The sequence below is a fragment of the Mobula birostris genome, chromosome 4, assembly GCF_030028105.1.
Source record: "Mobula birostris isolate sMobBir1 chromosome 4, sMobBir1.hap1, whole genome shotgun sequence".
NCBI lineage: Eukaryota > Metazoa > Chordata > Chondrichthyes > Myliobatiformes > Myliobatidae > Mobula > Mobula birostris.
The window spans coordinates 92,847,073-92,865,696 of NC_092373.1; the positions used below are offsets into that span (position 1 = coordinate 92,847,073).

At 38.2% G+C, this 18,624-nt stretch overlaps 1 protein-coding gene across 2 annotated transcripts in view; it reads left to right on the forward strand.

Annotated features, from left to right (window-relative positions):
* wdr33 (WD repeat domain 33) overlaps nucleotides 1–18,624 on the forward strand; it is a 154,174-nt gene that overhangs the window by 76,726 nt on the left and 58,824 nt on the right. The window contains exon 8 of one of the 2 annotated variants that reach the window (XM_072255761.1): nucleotides 155–198. The exons of the other annotated variant lie outside the window; for it this stretch is intronic. Coding sequence (XP_072111862.1) covers nucleotides 155–183 — 29 coding nt within the window. The 3' untranslated portion in view covers nucleotides 184–198. Of the gene's footprint in view, nucleotides 1–154; nucleotides 199–18,624 lie in introns of those variants that run through there. 2 annotated transcript variants of the gene reach the window in all.

Genomic DNA, 18,624 nt, shown 5'->3' on the forward strand with positions numbered 1-18,624 from the left:
CAACAAGTTAAGAATAACAAATAATTTGAAGATATCAACAATCATCTTGATTGTTAGAATAATGAAAGTTTGGAGGATGAAATTGCCAAAGGCATTGTATGAAGGCAGTCCATTATCTGCACCAGATGTCTGTGTTAATTTTGTTCATTTAAAGTCAATCAAAAGGACACAGCTGCTCGTTGATTGTCCGTCGTATCTGACGATGACAGTGAAACCCGTGGAGGAGAGTTTTTAAAGTGGAAAACTGGAACAGTACCGCTCTTACAACTTCAGAAGTCTGAATCCAGTAATATGAGTAGTTGTCACAAACTGGGGTCACCGTGACTACTTCCATGCCTTATCACGCCCTTCACTTTCCATGAAGCATTACAGAACTGTCTTCTTGGCTGTTGGATCTCACTGTTGATCTCATCTGCTCAGTCTGCTGGAGCTGACTTCACATGCTAGGACTGGCATGTCTCTCTTTCACCAGGTTATGAGGCCCACCAGCTACCCTCACCTTGTTTAGCCCACCTTTCTGCTGTCTCACGTGGACAGCTACTGGAGTCATAGGTGAGAGCTGAATGTTCCCTGGGTACCAGTGAGTGAGCAACCCCAGAAAGGACTGGACAAAGGTGCTACCCCTTCCTGAATACCCCATACATAGCAGCATGCATTGGATCAATAATTATTAGGAATTAATACACAGCTTTATAGTCTGGTGGTAGCATTGGTGTATTCTAATTCATTCTATATCTTAATTGCATAATTTGTTACTCAGTTAAAGGGTAATTTGTCTTTTATTTATACCCTTTTACCTCTTTTCATGAGAATTCAGCTAATTGGGTGAAAATGTACTGGAAGTGATGTGTCCCAATTAACGGGAATCCATAATTTATAATTTACAACTTTTCTTAAAAAGTTAGCTTTAATATGAATGGACTTTTCTTTTTAATTCCATTTGGTGTAATACTTTGTGTCTGCACTCGTTAAAGCACTCTCTACATTCGCCTTGTTGGAAAACTTTGTACTCCGTTGTCTAAGTTGTTTATAAATGTGAAAATTTTGCAACCATAACTCAGCCTTGCAAGGTACCTTTCTTAATGTTTATGTATTTATATCAAATAAACTACCAGTCTCATCCTTGCCTCACCTGTTTCATCAGTGAAAGAGAAGTCATGGTTTTGCTTATCTTCGTGACTGGTCAACAGCATGTCACTCTTGATAATTTTTTCTAAATTTCACAATTAGAAAGGAATTTTTAGGATGTGATATTATCACTATGAAGGTATTTGTTATGCCCTATAGCTTCATGTGACTTGGGCCAGATTTGTCTTTTGACCATCTTACAAATAACTACTTCCATATAATCCACAATATAAGATCATAATGTATGCCATGGCCTGTGATCTAAAATATGTAATCTTGCATCTAATTTTCCACATTGCAAACCAGTCCACTTGTTACCAAGTCTTTTCACTGCAAGGCTGTTAGGGATCATAAATGAATGGGAATAGTTTCCATAACATTTAATTTTCTAATGAAAACCAAGTTGAAATGTTTCAAACGTTTATGTAAGCCACGAAGCTCCATGGAATTTATGGTTAACTGCTTCTGGCTCCTGTTGGACATTTTCCCATTTAGTTATAAAGTATGCAATTTAAATTTGTCTTTAACTACTTTTATAGTTCTTTCCACAAAGGATATATTTATACTTGAACATATCTTTACGGCAGTTTAATAAAGAAAAACGACATGCTTCTAGCTGAATGGTGGCTGAGTATGTAAAAATGCACTGCAAGTCCAGTACTGAGATCACAGATTCCATTCCAATAATGATATAAAGATTAAAACTTGGCCTAGAGTAAAGTGCATGAAAAACATTAACCAATATTCTGTAGATTTTATCATTCATTTAAGTGATTCTGGCCTTTCTCATCAGCCTTGGATCATTTAATTCACTGATGCAATGTCTAAAATGTACAAGACGTATCTGGAAATCCTTGTACGCAGATGGTTTCATATTAGGTTTGTAATGAGCATTGTGGGGATTAGAAAAAAGAATGAAATTAGCAAAGAAAAATACTGAGTGCTAGAAATGTAAAATGCAGCTGTTGGAAATGCTGATCTAATTGCTGGAATCGCTGCTATCTGTAAAAGTTTGAAATGTTCCCAGTCAGAAGATGTGATTGACCTTCACTTTGAGAGTTTATTTATTTAGTCCCTGTTACTTTCTGCTTGTTTTCTGTTCTGGCCGTTGGTTCCTTTGGTATGGTCTAGAACAAGCCCTCTTATAATAAGAACAAATAAGAACAGCTCTTGAAGGACCGTGTTGGGGCACTGGAGAGGCAACTGGATGACCTCAGGTTCATCCGGGAAAATGAGAGTTTTCTGGACAAGACCTACAGTGTGATCATTGCACCGAAAACACAGGAAGAGAGAAGAGGGGCGACCATGAGGAAGGGTTGGAAGCTTGGAGTACAGGAGACCCCGGGGGATGTACCTCTTGAAAACAGGTTCACACTCTTGGAAGCTGTCGGAACAGAAGACACTGCCAGTCTGAGAGGCAGACAGGTCTGCGAGTCAAAAAGTGGCGCTGAAGCAAAGCTGGGGAGACAGACATCAGGCAGAGCTGTGGTAGTAGGGGACTCCATAGTGAGAGGTACAGGAAGGGGTTTCTGCGGCAACAGGCGGGATTTAAGGATGGTGTGTTGCCTCCCTGGTGCCAGGATCAAGGACATCACGGACCGATTGCAGGGCATCCTCAAGGGTGAAGGTGAACAGCCGGAAGTGGTGGTGCATGTCAGCACAAATGACGTTGGGAAGAGGAGGAAAGAAATTCTGCAGCGTGACTTCAAAGAACTCGGAAGAAGGATGAAAAGCAGGACCTCCAGTGTGGTTATCTCTGGTTTGCTTCCAGTTCCTCGTGCTGGTGAGGGCAGGAACAGGGAGATAGGGGATCTGAATGTGTGGCTGAGGAGCTGGTGTGGGAAGCAGGGATTTAGATTCTTAGACCACTGGGATCTGTTTTGGGGTAAGGATGAATTGTACAAAAGGGACGGGTTGCACCTTAACAGGCGGGCATTCTGGCAGGCAGATTTGCCACTGCTACATGGGTGTGTTTAAACTAAGTAGTGGGGGAGGGAGGGAGGAGAGGAAATATAAGGATGGAGTTAAAGGGAAAGAGAGAATAAGGAAAGTTAAGAAAGACAACAGAATTAATGGGGCAGAAAGATCAGGAAGGGATCGGAGAGTATGGCCAAGTGCAATAGGAATCGATGTGAAAGGTGAGGGGAGTAATGTATTATAAGTATTATATATGAATGCATGAAGTATAAGAAATAAAGTGGATGAGCTTGAGGCTCAGTTGGAAATTGGCAAGTATGATGTTGTAGGAATAACAGAGACATGGCTGCAAGAAGACCAGGGCTGGGAAATGAATATTCAAGCGTATACGTCCTATCGAAAGGACAGACAGGTGGGCAGAGGGGATGGGGTGGCTCTGTTGGTGAGAAATGAAATTCAGTCCCTTGCGAGGGGCGACATAGAATCAGGAAATGCAGAGTCAGTATGGGTAGAACTGAGAAATTGTAAGGGCAAAAAGACCCTAATGGGAGTTACCTACAGGCCTCCAAACAGTAGCCTGGATATAGGGTGCAAGCTGAATCAAGAGTTAAAATTGGCATGTCGCAAAGGTAATTCTACGGTTGTTATGGGGGATTTTAACCTGCAGGTAGACTGAGAATATCAGGTTGGTACTGGACCTCAAGAAAGGGAGTTTGTGGAGTGCCTCCGAGGTGGATTCTTAGAGCAGCTTGTACTGGAACCTACCAGGGAGAAGGCAATTCTGGATTTAGTGTTGTGTAATGAACCAGATTTGATAAGGAAACTTAAGGTAAAGGTTAGGAGGTAGTGACCATAATATGATAAGTTTTAAACTACAATTTGAGAGGGAGAAGGGAAAATTGGAAGTGTCGGTATTGCAGTTGAACAAAGGGGACTATGGAGTTATGAGGGAGGAGCTGGCCAAAGTTGACTGGGAAGATACCCTAGCAAGGATGACAGTGGAACAACAATAGCAGGTATTTCTGGGAATAATACAGAAGGTGCAGGATCAGTTCATTCCAAAGAAGAAGAAAGATTCTAAGAGGAGTAAGGGGCAACCGTGGCTGACAAGAGAAGTCAAGGATAGTATAAAAATAAAAGAGAAGAAGTATAACATAGCAGGGGACTTACGGTAGAGCTCATGGAGTGAAGTCGTGTTCTTGACTCGCTCCATTACCTCTGAGTTTTTCTTCTTATGATCAGCTATATTTTAACCACCATTAAGGCATCGACTTTTACAATATTTTGAAACAAATTGGGCTCTTTGATAATCGGATGCTTTTAAGGTCTGCTATGTCTAAGAATGGAAAAAATGGGAGGGACGGCAAACCTCCGGTTAGACCGAAAGGTACCGATTTTCCTCCGACTGAACCACCGGTGACTTTGAAAGCTATATCGGATCTAATTCAAAGGGAAATTTCAACCTCTATTATGGAGCTGATTCGTGCGGAAATTTCAATTAATTTCCAGAAAATTGCCGATTCAATCGATAAAATACAAACATCCATTACGGAACATCAGTCGGCTATATCTAATCTTCAAAAATCCACGCAACAAAATGAACTCAAGATGGGGAAAATTGAAGATACAATTAATATAATGAAGAAAAAACTTGACTTTCTGACCTTTAAAAACTCTGACTTAGAATCCAGAATGCGACGGCAGAATCTTCGAATGATTGGGGTGCGTGAAGCTGCTGAAGCTGACAACCCAATGAAGTTTTTTTCTCAACTTTTAAAAGATGCATTTCCTACTGTATTTCCTGACCAACCACCGTTATTAGATCATGTTCACAGAGTTCCATTGTACTCGTCTAAGTCAGATAATATACCTCGACATGTCATCTTACGTTTTCATTACTTTCAAGACAAGGAGAAACTGTTTCGATTCGTTCGATCTAAAGGTTTCATTGATTTTTTTTGGATTTTCATTTCCGGTTTGTGGAGGATTTCAGTAAACCAATTCGGGATCAACGGGTTCGTTACAGATCTGTGATGTCGGAACTCTACAAGATGGATTTAAAACCAGCGCTGCTTTACCCAGCACGTCTAAGGATACGTACGCCTGACGGAGCCCTTCATTTTTTTTGAATCTCCATCGGATGCCCAGAGTTATCTGGATCAATTTTCACCTTCAACATCTTAATCGTAATTTTTAACTATCTCCGTTTGATCGGAGGTTGTGAATCTGTCGGCCTTAATTTTTTTTGCCTTATATGGGCAGAAAAGTTTATTTTTGATTAATTAATATGGTTGCTAAACTTTCTTTCTATCTGCATCATTCCTTTCTTTTTCCCAGGGGATTCTGGGTGGTTATTTCCTCAGCGCCATTCTACGTATTTCCTTTGAGACCTTAAATTTTGTAGTTTTTAAATCTACTTTTTTTTGTAGGTTTTCATAACTAGTTTATGTTAATAATTTCATTTCTTTTTTTGTTTATCCATAGGGTCTGGGGTTTGTTGCGTTTTTTTTATATTTCTGGCTTTTTCTCTGTTATATTAAGTGTTTGTTTTAATTGATTTACTTTTTTTTATTTTTTTACTGTTTTATAACTAGCTGATCTTTTTTATATTTACACTTTTTAGTGAGCGTCTATCGGAAGTCATGGGGGTAGTCTTAGTGCTTCTTTCTGGCTGGTCTGTTTTAGATTTAGCCTTGGAGTCATGGGGTGGGGGGTGGTGGGAGGGGATCACGTTTTAGTTCTTTTCTTCTTGGGCTATGTATACTATTGAAGTATTGGTTGCGTTCTCCTTCCCGGTATCTCTTATTTGTTCTGTTCCCTTTCCGGGTTCGTGGGTCGAGCCTATCGTCAATCCTCCTTTTTGCGGGTTGACTTTAGGGTTTATGGAGTCTATTATTAATTTTGTCTCCTGGAATACTAATGGTCTTAACCATCCTATTAAAAGGAAAAAAGTTTTTAAAGTGTTCCGGAGACTTAAAGCACAAATTCTATTTTTACAAGAGACCCATGTGCGGAGGGGGGACAGACTACGTTTTTTTTAAATTCTGGAAGGGTCAACAGTTTCATTCGAACTCTAACGCTAAGATTCGAGGCGTCTCTATTTTTACAGACTCCTCAGTTACTTTTATACAACATGATATTATCTCTGATCCGAATGGTAGATTTCTACTGGTTAGTGGTCTACTATTTAATAAAAAGGTAGTTTTGGTTAATGTTTATGCTCCCAATATGGACTGTCTGGAATTTTATAAATCATTATTCAATCAGTTCCCGAATTTGAATGAGTTTTCATTGATCTGGGGCGGAGATCTTAATACCTGTTTATCTCCAGCTTTGGACCGTTCGGCTCCTCTACGGACCTTACCTAATAAATCTGCAACTTTGATTAATTCATTCCTCTCTGATTCTGGGTCGACGGACATTTTGCATCCTCAGGAAAAAGATTTTTCTTTTTTTTCACATGTTCACCATTCCTATTCAAGAATTGATTATTTCTTTATTGACTCTCGTATTATTTCTTCAGTGATTAAATGCGATTATGGCTCTATAACCATTTCGGATCATGCTCCACTTAAGCTTTCTATTAAAATTCAGGCCAATACACAAAGTAATAGACAATGGCGTTTTAATTCGCTGTTGCTTCAGGACTCGGACTTTGTTAACTTTATGAATGAACAGATTGATTTTTTTACAATCAACTATACAGAGGATATTTCTGTGAACATTCTTTGGGATATTTTTAAAGCTTATATTCGTGGTCAGATTATCTTGTATTCTGCTGCTTTGAGGAAGAAGCTGAAGCAGGAGGAGTTGGTAATTGTGGACAAGATTAAGGAAATTGATAAGAAATATGTTACAGCTCCCTCTGAGGAGTTATAAACAAAGAACTGAACTTCAAATGGAACACAGTTTATTACTCTCGTCCTCGATTGTAAACCAATTAAACTAAACAAGAAGTGAATTTTATGTAGTACACAGTGACAAAATTGGCAAACTGTTGGCTAACCAATTGAAGTCTAACTATGCTAAATCTCAAATTAATCAGATTTATAATCAAAATGATCGACTGATACATGATCATGCGGGGATTAATCAAACCTTCTTTGATTTTTATTCTTCCTTATATCAATCAGACTCCTCGAGACTCTAAATATCTGAATGATTTTTTACATAACCTAGACTTCCCTGAGAATTCACAGGATATGTCTTCTATGCTAGATACTCCCATTACCACTGATGAGATTAAGAATGTTATTTCCTCTATGAACCTGGGGAAAGCTCCTGGCCCTGATGGGTTTACCGCAGAATTTTATAAATGTTTTGCACCTTCATTAATCCCTTGGTTCTGTAGGGTTTTCGAGGCTTCATTAAAACTTGGTAAACTTCCCGAACCTTTCAATAGAGCGTCAATCTCTCTAATATTAAAGAAGGATAAAGATCCTGCTCAATGTGCATCTTATAGACCAATATCTTTATTAAATGTTGATTCTAAAATTTTTTCTAAGTTATTAGCAAACAGATTAGAAAAAGTACTTCCTTTTATTATTTTGGAAGACCAAACGGGTTTTATTAAAGGTTGTTACTCTTTTTATAACATTCGCACACTGTTAAATATTGTTTATACCCCCTCACAAAATGTTCCTGAGTGTGTTATCTCTTTAGATGCTGAGAAAGCTTTTGATAGAGTAGAATGGCCTACTTATTTAAGGTGCTTGAAATGTTTAATTTTAGCTCGAAATTTATATCCTGGATCAAACTGTTATATCATTCTCCTGTGGCCTCAGTCCGTACTAACTCTTTAAGCTCACCTTTTTTCCCTCTTTTTCAAGGTACTCGACAAGGTTGTCCTCTTAGTCCTTTATTATTTGATATTGCATTAGAACCTCTTGCAATTGCCATTCGAGAATCTCCAAATATTACTGGGATAACTCGGGGCTTAAAGTCCCATAAAATATCACTCTATGCTGATGACTTACTTTTATATATTTCTAACCCTCAAAAATCCATCCCTGCTGTTTTACAGTTATTAGCACAATTTAGTCTTTTTTCAGGTTATAAATTAAATCTTAGTAAGAGTGAACTTTTCCCGATTAATAAACAACTTCCCTTATATCATAACTTTCCATTTAAATTGATTAATAATTATTTTTCATATCTTGGGATTAAAATTACTTGTAAACACAAAGATTTATTTAAGATTAACTTTTTACCCTTAATTGACCCTATCATTCAACTTTCATCTAAATGGTTTCCATTATATTTAACTTTGATTGGTCGTATTAATGCAGTTAAGATGTTTTTTCTGCCAAAATTTTTATATATATTTCAGGCATTACCGATTTTTGTTCCAAAATCTTTTTTTGATAAAGTTGACTCTAAAATTTCTTCATTTATTTGGCAAAATAAAAACCCGAGACTGGGTAAAATACGTTTACAGAAAGCTAAGAGAGTTGGAGGTTTAGCATTACCTAATTTTAGATTCTATTATTGGGCAATTAATATTCGACATATGAAATTTTAGTTACTTGACCAGGATATACTATCCATTCCTAAATGGGTAGCGTGGGAATTACAATCTGTTCAGGGCTATACACTTGGCTCTATTTTAGGTTCCTCTCTTCCTTTTGATTTGAAACGCCTCAAACAGGTCTCTCACCCGATAGTTAAATATACCTTACGTATTTGGTTTCAATTCAGAAAATTTTTTGATCTTAACCAATTTGGGCTAGCGATTCCTATTTTAGGTAACATATTTTTTCCTCCCTCTTTTACGGATCGTGCTTTTCAAATTTGGAAGACTAAGGGTATTTCATGGTTTTTGGATTTATTTTTAGATGGTTCCCTTATGTCTTTTGAACAATTATCTAATAAATATAATTTATCAAGAATACATTTTTTTAGATATCTACAAGTTAGAAATTTCCTAAGTACTATACTTTCTTCCTTTCCAATACTTCCTCCTACATATATTTTAGATACTATAATTAACCTTAATCCATGTCAGAAAGGTGCATCGGCTATGATTTATAATATTATTATGAAACTTAGGAAAGCTCCATTTGATAAGATTAGGGTAGATTGGGAACAGGAATTGGGTTCTATCATTTCCGTGGATGACTGGGGGCAGATTTTACAATTAGTCAATACTTCCTCTATCTGTGCTAAACATTCCCTAATTCAATTTAAAGTTGTTCATAGAGCACATATATCCAAAGATAAACTGGCTCACTTTTATTCTCATATTAATCCTTTTTGTGATAGATGTCCGGGGCAGATAGCCTCTTTAACTCATATGTTTTGGTCTTGTCCTACTCTGGAAACTTTTTGGAGAGACATTTTTAATATTATCTCAAAGGTATAGATATCTCTCCTCACCCTATTACTGCTATCTTTGGACTACCTAAAATTTCCAGTAATCTTTCTCCTTCAGCCTGTAGAATGATTGCATTTCTTACTTTAATGGCGAAAAGATGTATCTTACAACATTGGAAAGAGCTTAATGCTCCAACTACCTTTTTTTGGTTTTCTCAGACGATATTATGCTCAAGATATTATTTCTCAATTTTTGGAGAAAATTAGAAGCAATCTTTATGATTCCTCACTTAAATTTGAACAGACCTGGAGATCTTTTATTCAATATTTTCATTTAATGTAATTTTTTTTTCTTCTCTTTTTTGCTCCATATTTATATACCCTTCTTGTTTTTTTTTACTGTTTTTATTGGAGGTCGGGTTTGAGGACGTGATTTTAAGTTCTTTAACTCTACTTGGTTCCAAGTTAGCCCATCGCTTTGCTTTGCTTTTAGTTTAGTTGCACGGTGGGTTTTTTTGGGGTTTTTTTTTCCTTTTCTTTATTGATATATATATATATATATATATATATATATATATATATATATATAAAAATTAGTATACTATTATGTTACCTTAGTATGTTATGTTTAAATTATATTGTTTGTATCATTTTTTTTCTGTATTAATATCTCCTGTAATTTTATTATATTCTAACAGTGTATTAGTGCCTATATGGCTTACCTTTTTGTATACTTATTCAATAAAAAGATTTAAAAGGAGAAGTATAACATAGCAAAGGTGAGCAGGAAGCCAGAGGACTGGGAAACTTTTAAAGAGCAACAGAGGATGACTAAAAAGGGAATACAGGGGGAAAAGATGAGATATGAAGGCAAGCTAGCCCAGAATTTAAAGGAGGATAGTAAAAGCTTCTTTAAGTATGTGAAGAGGGAAAAATTAGTTAAGACCAAAGTTGGGCCCTTGAAGACAGAAACGGGTGAATTTATTATGGGGAACAAGGAAATGGCAGACGAGTTGAATGGGTACTTTGGATCTGTCTTCACTAGGGAAGACACAAACGATCTCCCAGGTGTAATAGTGGCTGGAGGGCCTAGGGTAATGGAGGAACTGAAGGAGATTCACATTAAGCTGAAAATGGTGTTGGATAGACTGATGGGACTGAAGGCTGATAAATCCCCAGGGCCTGATGGTCTGCACTTCAGGGTACTTAAGGAGGTGGCTCTAGAAATCGTGGACATATTGGTAATTATTTTCCAATGTTCTATAGATTCAGGATCAGTTCCTGAGGACTGGAGGGTAGCTAATGTTATCCCACTTTTTGAGAAAGGAGGGAGAGAGAAAACAGGCAATTATAGACCAGTTAGCCTGACATCAGTGGTGGGGAAGATTCTGGAGTCAATTATAAAGGATGAAATAGTGGCATATTTGGATAGCAGTAACAGGATCGGTCCGAGTCAGCATCGATTTACCAAGGGGAAATCATGCTTAACTAATCTTCTGAAATTTTTTGAGGATGTAACTTTGAAAATGGACAAGGGAGAGCCAGTGGATGTAGTGTATCTTGACTTTCAGAAAGCCTTTGATAAGGTCCCACATAGGAGATTAGTGGGCAAAATTAGAGCACATGGTATTGGGGGTAGGGTACTGACACGAATCGTAAATTGGTTGGCAGACAGGAAACAGAGTAGGGATTAACGGGTCCCTTTCAGGATGGCAGGTGGTGACTAATGGGGTACCGCAAGGCTCAATGCTGGGACCGCAGCTATTTACAATGTACATTAATTTTAGATGAAGGGATTAAAAGTAACATTAGCAAATTTGCAGATGACACAAAGCTGGATGGTAGTGTGAAATGTGTGGAGAATGTGGAGATAATGCAGGATGACTTGGGCAGGTTGGGTGAGTGGGCAGATGCAGTTTAATGTGGATAAATGTGAGGTTATCCACTTTGGTGGCAAGAACAGGAAGGCAGATTACTATTTGAATGGTGTCAAGTTAGGAAAAGGGGAAGTACAATGAAATCTTGGTGTCCTTGTTCATCGGTCGCTGAAAGTAAGCATGCAGGTGCAGCAGGCAGTGAAGAAAGCTAATGGCATGTTGGCCTTCATAACAAGGGGAGTTGAGTATAGGAGCAAAGAGGTCCTTCTGCAGTTGTACAGGGCCCTGGTGAGACCACACCTGGAGTATTGTGTACAGTTTTGGTCTCCAAATTTGAGGAAGGACATTCCTGCTATTGAGGGAGTGCAGTGTAGGTTCACAAGGTTAACTCCCGGGATAGCAGGACTGTCATATGTTGAAAGATTGGAGCGACTGGGCTTGTATACACTGGCATTTAGAAGGATGAGAGGGGATCTGATTGAAACATATAAGGTTATTAAGGGATTGGACACGCTAGAGGCAGGAAACATGTTCCCGATGTTGGGGAAGTCCAGAACCAGAGGCCACAATTTGAGAATAAGGGGTAGGCCATTTAGAACGGAGTTGAGGAAAAACATTTTCACCCAGAGAGTTGTGGGTCTGTGGAATGCTCTGCCTCAGAAGGCAGTGGAGGCCAATTTCCTGGATGCTTTCAAGAAAGAGTTAGATAGAGCTCGTAACGATAGTTGAGTCAAGGGATATGGGGAGAAGGCAGGAATGGGGTACTGATCATGGGGCCATGATCACAGTGAATGGCGGTGCTGGCTCGAAGGGCCAAATGGCCTACTCCTGCACCTATTGTCGATTGTCTGTTGTCAAATGGAAATCTCCGCTGGGTCAACAGAGCTATATACGGTAGTCCCATATATTTAAAGAGAGTTCAGCTAATGGTAGTGTGTTCACCTATTTAGTATTTCTTAGATATAATTTTGATTTTTGACAAGTTTTTCTACTAATCAAGTGGTATAGTGCACATCAAATGGAATTATGAAATATAATAACAAAACTTTAGGGAAAGTAGCTTTCCTAACTTGTCCTGACAGCCTTCAAAACAGCATGTAAATATACCTTGGTCTTTATGACTTGCACTCTTAAGCTTTTATTATCTTTTGTTGTTCTTGCACTTTTTTGGTTAACTTTTATCTACCACATACATGTCCAGTCCACTAGCCTTCCTGTCTGGCATGGTCATTATTCTTCACACTCTTTGCTTTCAAGTTCCATGCCATTGGCATGTCTTGAAGGTATGCTACAAACCATTACTACATCAATACAAGTGGTGGTCCTGAGGAATATCACTGTCTTTTTTTTTCATTCATTCTGAAAGATAGTTATGGCCATGCCCGTTCTTTGTCCCTTGACTAATTGCCCAGTATCCCTGTTGGTATTGCCTGTTTGGTTTTGTTAACAAGTCCATTCTGTGACTCTTTACTACCAGTAGAAGATACAAAAGCCTTAGCCCTTTTCCAGTGAAAGATACAAACCTTTCTGCTTCCTAACCAAAATATATGGTAGTTACACATAGCTGACATCTAAGGTGCTGTGTGGACCTCCCTAAATATGCATTCTCAACTGGCTATTAATTTTGCCCATCTTATTGATTCTGATAGTGCTGACCAGTCTTTGGGTTTATTCTTGCATCCTTTTTGAATAAAGTCATAACAGTTTCAAATATTTGATGGTTTGGTCTTGTGCTTACATATTTTCCACTAAGATTGAAAGAGTACAGAGAAAATTTACAAAGATGATGCTGGGATCTGAATTATAGGGGAAGGTTGAATAGATTAGGACTTTGTGTTTTTTTGGTGTGTTGGAGAATGAGGGGAGATTTGATAGAGATATACAAAATTGAGGGATATAGATTGGGTAAGTGCAAGCCAACTTTTTCCACTGAGTAGGGTGAGACTGCAACTAGAGGTCATGGGTTAAGGGTAAAAGGTGAAGTATTTGGGGAACATCTCCACTGAGAGGGTGGTGTGACTGTGGAATGAGTTGCCAACGGAAGTGGATACAAGTTCAATTACAACAACTAAGAAAAGTTTGGATAGGTATGTGAATGGGAGGGTTTATGGTGGGCTGTGGTCCAGGAATGGCTCAGTAACACCAGGTAGAATATCATTTTGGCATGTCTCATTGGGCCAAAGGGCCTGTCTCTGTGCTGTAGTACTCTGACTCTTCCTTCCCTCAACTGCCTAGCATTCAGATCCGATGACATATGTGCTGTTTGTACAGCCATCTTTTTTGGTACCTCGCTCTTCAATTTTTGCATTTTCATTATCTCAATAATTTCCCTTGACTTTGGCTTTGACAACTGTATCTACAGTAGTAGAAATGGCATATACTCATTTAGTACATCTATCATGATCTTTAAGTTAAACCACAGATTTGATTTTTGGTCCTTAACTGTCTATCCCTCCCTTTACCTCTCAGTTACTACTTATACACGTAACAAAAAAAATTAAATCCCATTTTACATTAACTATCAGTCTATTCTGTGTCAATCTTTAATACTTTTTATTTCCTTTTTCATTTTTACTTAGAACTTTTTATACTGGTTCTTAGCTATTCATCAATATGAAATCTATCATATTTTCTATAATCTCTTCCATTATCTAGAAAACTTTGTGTCTGGCTCCTGTGGGAACTTAGCCAAACTGTTTCCTCTTTAAAGGGTACCCATTGCTCATTTGGGTTTGCTTATCAATCTTTGTTGCCATTTTACCCCAGCCAGATAGCTAAAGCTGGCTTTCACTAATTAAGTATTTTTATTCTAGATTGCACTAACCTTTTCTCTAGTTAATCTAAACATTGTGAAAAAAGCATTTTGTCTGAATGTTCCCCTTCTGACATTTGTAATACTTGAATTGCCTTATTCCCAAAAAACAGAGATTGAGGATAACTCCTTTTTTCATTGGGCTGGGAACATTCTGGAATAAGTTTTCTGGAATATGGAATCAATTTTTCACTTTGCAACATTATTACCCAGATCTACATAACTCCAATATCACCACCTCAAAATTCTTGCACCCATCTATCTTGAAAATGAGGTCCAGACTGTAAATCTGAGGGACAGAATTTCAGTTTGTTTTGTTTTGACAAGTTAAAGCATTCCTAGGTGCTGTTACACAGTGGTCAACCCCATCATGGATACACAATTGCAGCTTTTGTATTGTTGCCAGTAACACTTTCTTTTATCCATGGGAATTCTGTTCCCCTAGCCATTACAAATAATTTTGTAGTGTAATGCAGTACTCATACCATTCTCTTTTGTGCACGGGGTTTCTTGTTCGGAAATGTTTAGTAGCCACACAAAACTTTGGAGAAGTTCAGGTCAGAATTTATGGAGTGATGAACAGTCAATATTTCAGGTTAAGACCTTTCATCTGGACTGTGCTAGTACCCGGTGTTGCCTTTTTTCCACGACAGTTTTCTGTTATCAGAACATTCCATTGTAACCATTAATGCCTGTACCTCATCTATTTGAATGCACTATAAGGTTGACATGGACATTCTTTCTAAATTAGATTCTCCTAATATCATGCAATTTCTATCACTAATACATCTTGTTTTTCCTTTTTAGTGCTCCAATGCTCCCCTCACCCTGCCAAATTGATTAAAACCTTGCCCCAGGTATTTGGAGACACAACCAGTCTGGCTTTTATAGAATGTTTGAAGAAAAGCTGGAGAAGTTTCAAAAACATTATTGGCTTGTTTTACAAGGGAAGGCTATCAAGAGTGAGGGAGGAAAACTGGAACAGCGATTGTTACTTTTGTATCGGCGAGCTTTCTATATAGTAGTAGTTTCATTTCAAACACAATTGGCCACACATCCAGAGCGTGTATAAGTAGCGAGTGATGAATCAAACAGAAAAGAGAAGTAACAATTGTTGTAACTGAGGGATACAGAACATGGCAATTGCTGGAAAATGCAAATGATCAAGAATGTTAGAAATATTCAGCAGGGCAGACAGCATCTGTGTAGAGAGGGGTGCCACCAGTGGCGTAACAGTTAGCACAACGCTATGACAGCTTGGAGCTTGGAATTCAGTTCTGGTGTTGTCCTGTAAGGAGTTGGTACTGTACGTCCTCGCCATGAATACGTAGTTTTCCACCAGGTACTGTGGTTTCCACCCACATTCCAAAGCCGTATTGGTTAATGGGTTAATTAGTCATTGTAAATTGTTAATGCCAGCAGGCCCGGACCTCTCCAGACCGTGATCCCTGCTGACCTCAACGGCTCTTAACAATCCAGGGCATATTCTAAACCCGGACTCCACCGTTACCAATGTGGGTTCTCGCGACCTCGGGCACCACCAAAGTGCTGATTGAGCCTATTCCGATGTGTCTGTCCGTGATCTCCTCCACTAAGGAGTTCGGCCTGAAATGTCGACTGTACTTTTTCCTGTGGATGCTGCCTGGCCTGCTGAGTTCCTCCAGCATCTTGTGTGTGGTGCTTGGATTTCCAACATCTGCAGATTTTCTCTTGATTGTAAATTGTCCTGTGATTAGGCTGTGTTAAATGGGTGGGTTGCTGCGGTGTGGCTCATTGGGCTGGAAGGACCTGTTCCGCAGTGCGTCTCTAAATAAAATAAAACAATTATTGAAATAACACTTTGCAACTTGATGACCTCAGAATTTGATTAAAATAGAAAATGCTGGAAATTGCTGGTTGGTCAGGCACTATCTGCGGAGAGAGAGGAAGGCTGATCGATGACCCTGCTTTTATTGTTTCCAGATTTTAAGAATCTTCAACCTTTGCTTTTCATTTATATGATACCATTCTGACACAAACTGGAGATTACTTGACATTGGTGACTTCAGCTTTGTGTCCTGAGGGCAGCAATATGGATAGAAGACAAAATGGTGTTTCTTGAGTTCACATTGAACCTCATTGGAAAAGCCGTGGACAGAATCAGAGTTTTAGTGGAGAATTAAAGTGACATGGGACTAGAGACTCAGGGTCCCTTTACAGATTGAACAGAAATGCTCTGCAAAACCATTACCCAATTGGTGTTTGGAGGGGTACATGTAGTGAGCACTAAATGTAGATTGGAAGAAGTACAAGTAAACTGTTGCTTCACCTGTAAGGCATACTTGGGTTTCCAAAAGCTAGAAAAAAAGAGAGGTGATGTGCTTTGCAGTCGCAGGCTGCCATATTAAGGGAAGCGGAAGTGAATCGGACAGTTATAGAGAGGCTTGTCCATTTGGAACTCTGGGAGAGTAAGAAAAAGCTTGTCTGGAGTTGGTATCTCATTAAAGATGGTAGAAATTATGAGGGTGATTTTTTTTTTTGGATATGGAACCTGGAGGTGTGGAATGCGAGGACAATGAAAGCCCTATCGCAGATGTGGATGGGTTCAGGTTTGGTTGAGAGTAAGGTTAACTGTAATGGAAAAGCTATGGTTAAAATAAAGGAAGATATTTTAAGTGCACTAATGAGAGAAGTCTCATCAAAACAGGTTGGACAGAGCTAAAGCAAACTGGGAGGAGGTATGATCAAGATATATGTGAAGTCTGTGAATTTGTAATTCATTTTTGTAACTCACCTATGCCTTGAGATAGTGATAGAGAAGTCTAGAGGAAGGGGAGAATTAAAAAATAAGAAAATTGCCCTTTGGTAACATTCTTGGTGCTCTATAATTGTGCAGTTTTGTATGTGAATAAATAAATCAATACCATCTTTGACTCCATAATCATAGAATTACATCATAAAATATTTAGTATCACCTAGTCACAGAAAATATCGCTTCTGAAAATGTCTTATCTTGTATTCAGCACACTGCTAAAAATAAATCCACATTAACAGAATTAGAAGCTTTAAAATGTCCACAAGTTGTTCACATTATCTTCGAACTGTTCCTCGACTCTTCAAAGCCTAACTTAATTTCTTGTTATACTTAGTAGCCTTGCATCATGGATTATTTCAGTCATGTAAAGCCCAGCTAAATCATTAAACCATTGGGGATTGTAGAATGTTTAAACTTGGGGAAAAGTGTAAAATTGCTTACAACATGAACCAAGTATGCGATAACATAGAGCCTTTCTAAGTAGCGTTGCAAGTCCTGGATGTCGCTGCCATTACTCTGCACTTTTGCACTTTGGTTGTTTATCCATTTGCCATGTGTCATTGTACAGAATTAGCTCCATAAATTCCATCCTGTGATATTCTTTCTTCCATTCCTTATCAAAAACAGTATTAGGATAAAGTATGCTATGAATTAAATGATCCATATTTGCACTAAATCATGAATAAATGTTTAGTTTGTAAATTTTGTTCTAACAACAGCAGTTGTAAATTTTGGAAAGCAGTTCATAACAGTGTAGCTGATTCTGAAGTAGAAAGTTCCAGGTTCAAGTCCATCAACAGGAATTCAATCAAATTTCTTTGACCAAATCACAGGCACAACCCTCCCCACCATTGAGAACATCTTCAAGAGGCAGTGTCTCGAGAAAGCACCAATGCAGTATTGAGGGAGTGCTTAACTTTGGGGATGCCACCTTTCAGATGAGATGTTATTACTGAAGCTCTCAAGTGGATAGCAAAGGTTCTGTACTAAAAGAAGAGCCGGATGAATTTTGATCAACTTGGATAAATTGGACATCAAAAAGATTTTGAGTTGTTGGAGAGGAAAGTGCAATTTTGGAGCAAAGTTTTAGTATGTGATTAAAGAATCAGATTTATTATCACTGACATATGATATAAAATGCATTGTTTTGAAGCAGGAATACAGTGTGAGACATACAAATCTATAAATTACTCAAATAATATTAGAATAAAAGTGCAGAAAATAGTGCAATAATGAGGTAGTGTCCATGGATTTCACCTGCAAGCCACTGTACTGAAATCGAGCGTTTGCATTTTTTGTTGTTTTACTTCCAACTTTATATAACCAATGGGTTAGATGAGTTAGAACTTTGTGCATTCTGATTTCTAAGTGAATTTGGTGAATAACTCTGTTACCTAATTCCTGTGAGTTTAGTGAACTCATTTGGATGTTTGTGATATGGTTATACAGTTGCAAGAAAAAAATCGTGACCCTTTGCGATTACCTGCTTTTCTGCATTAATTGCTCATAAAATGTGGTCTGATTTTTAAGCCACAATAATAGACAAACTCAATCTGCCTAAGCTAATTGAACACAAGCAATTGTACTTCTAGTCAATACTGAGTACATCATTTAAAGAATCGCAGTCTAGGTTCAAAAAAGTATGTGAACCTCTGGGGTAATGCCGTCTATAAAAGATATTTGGAGAGTGTATTCCAATCAATGAGATGAGATTGGAGGTGTGAGTTGTAAAGGTCCCTTGCCCTTTTTAAAAAGACACAAAGTCAGGTTACTGACAGTCTGTG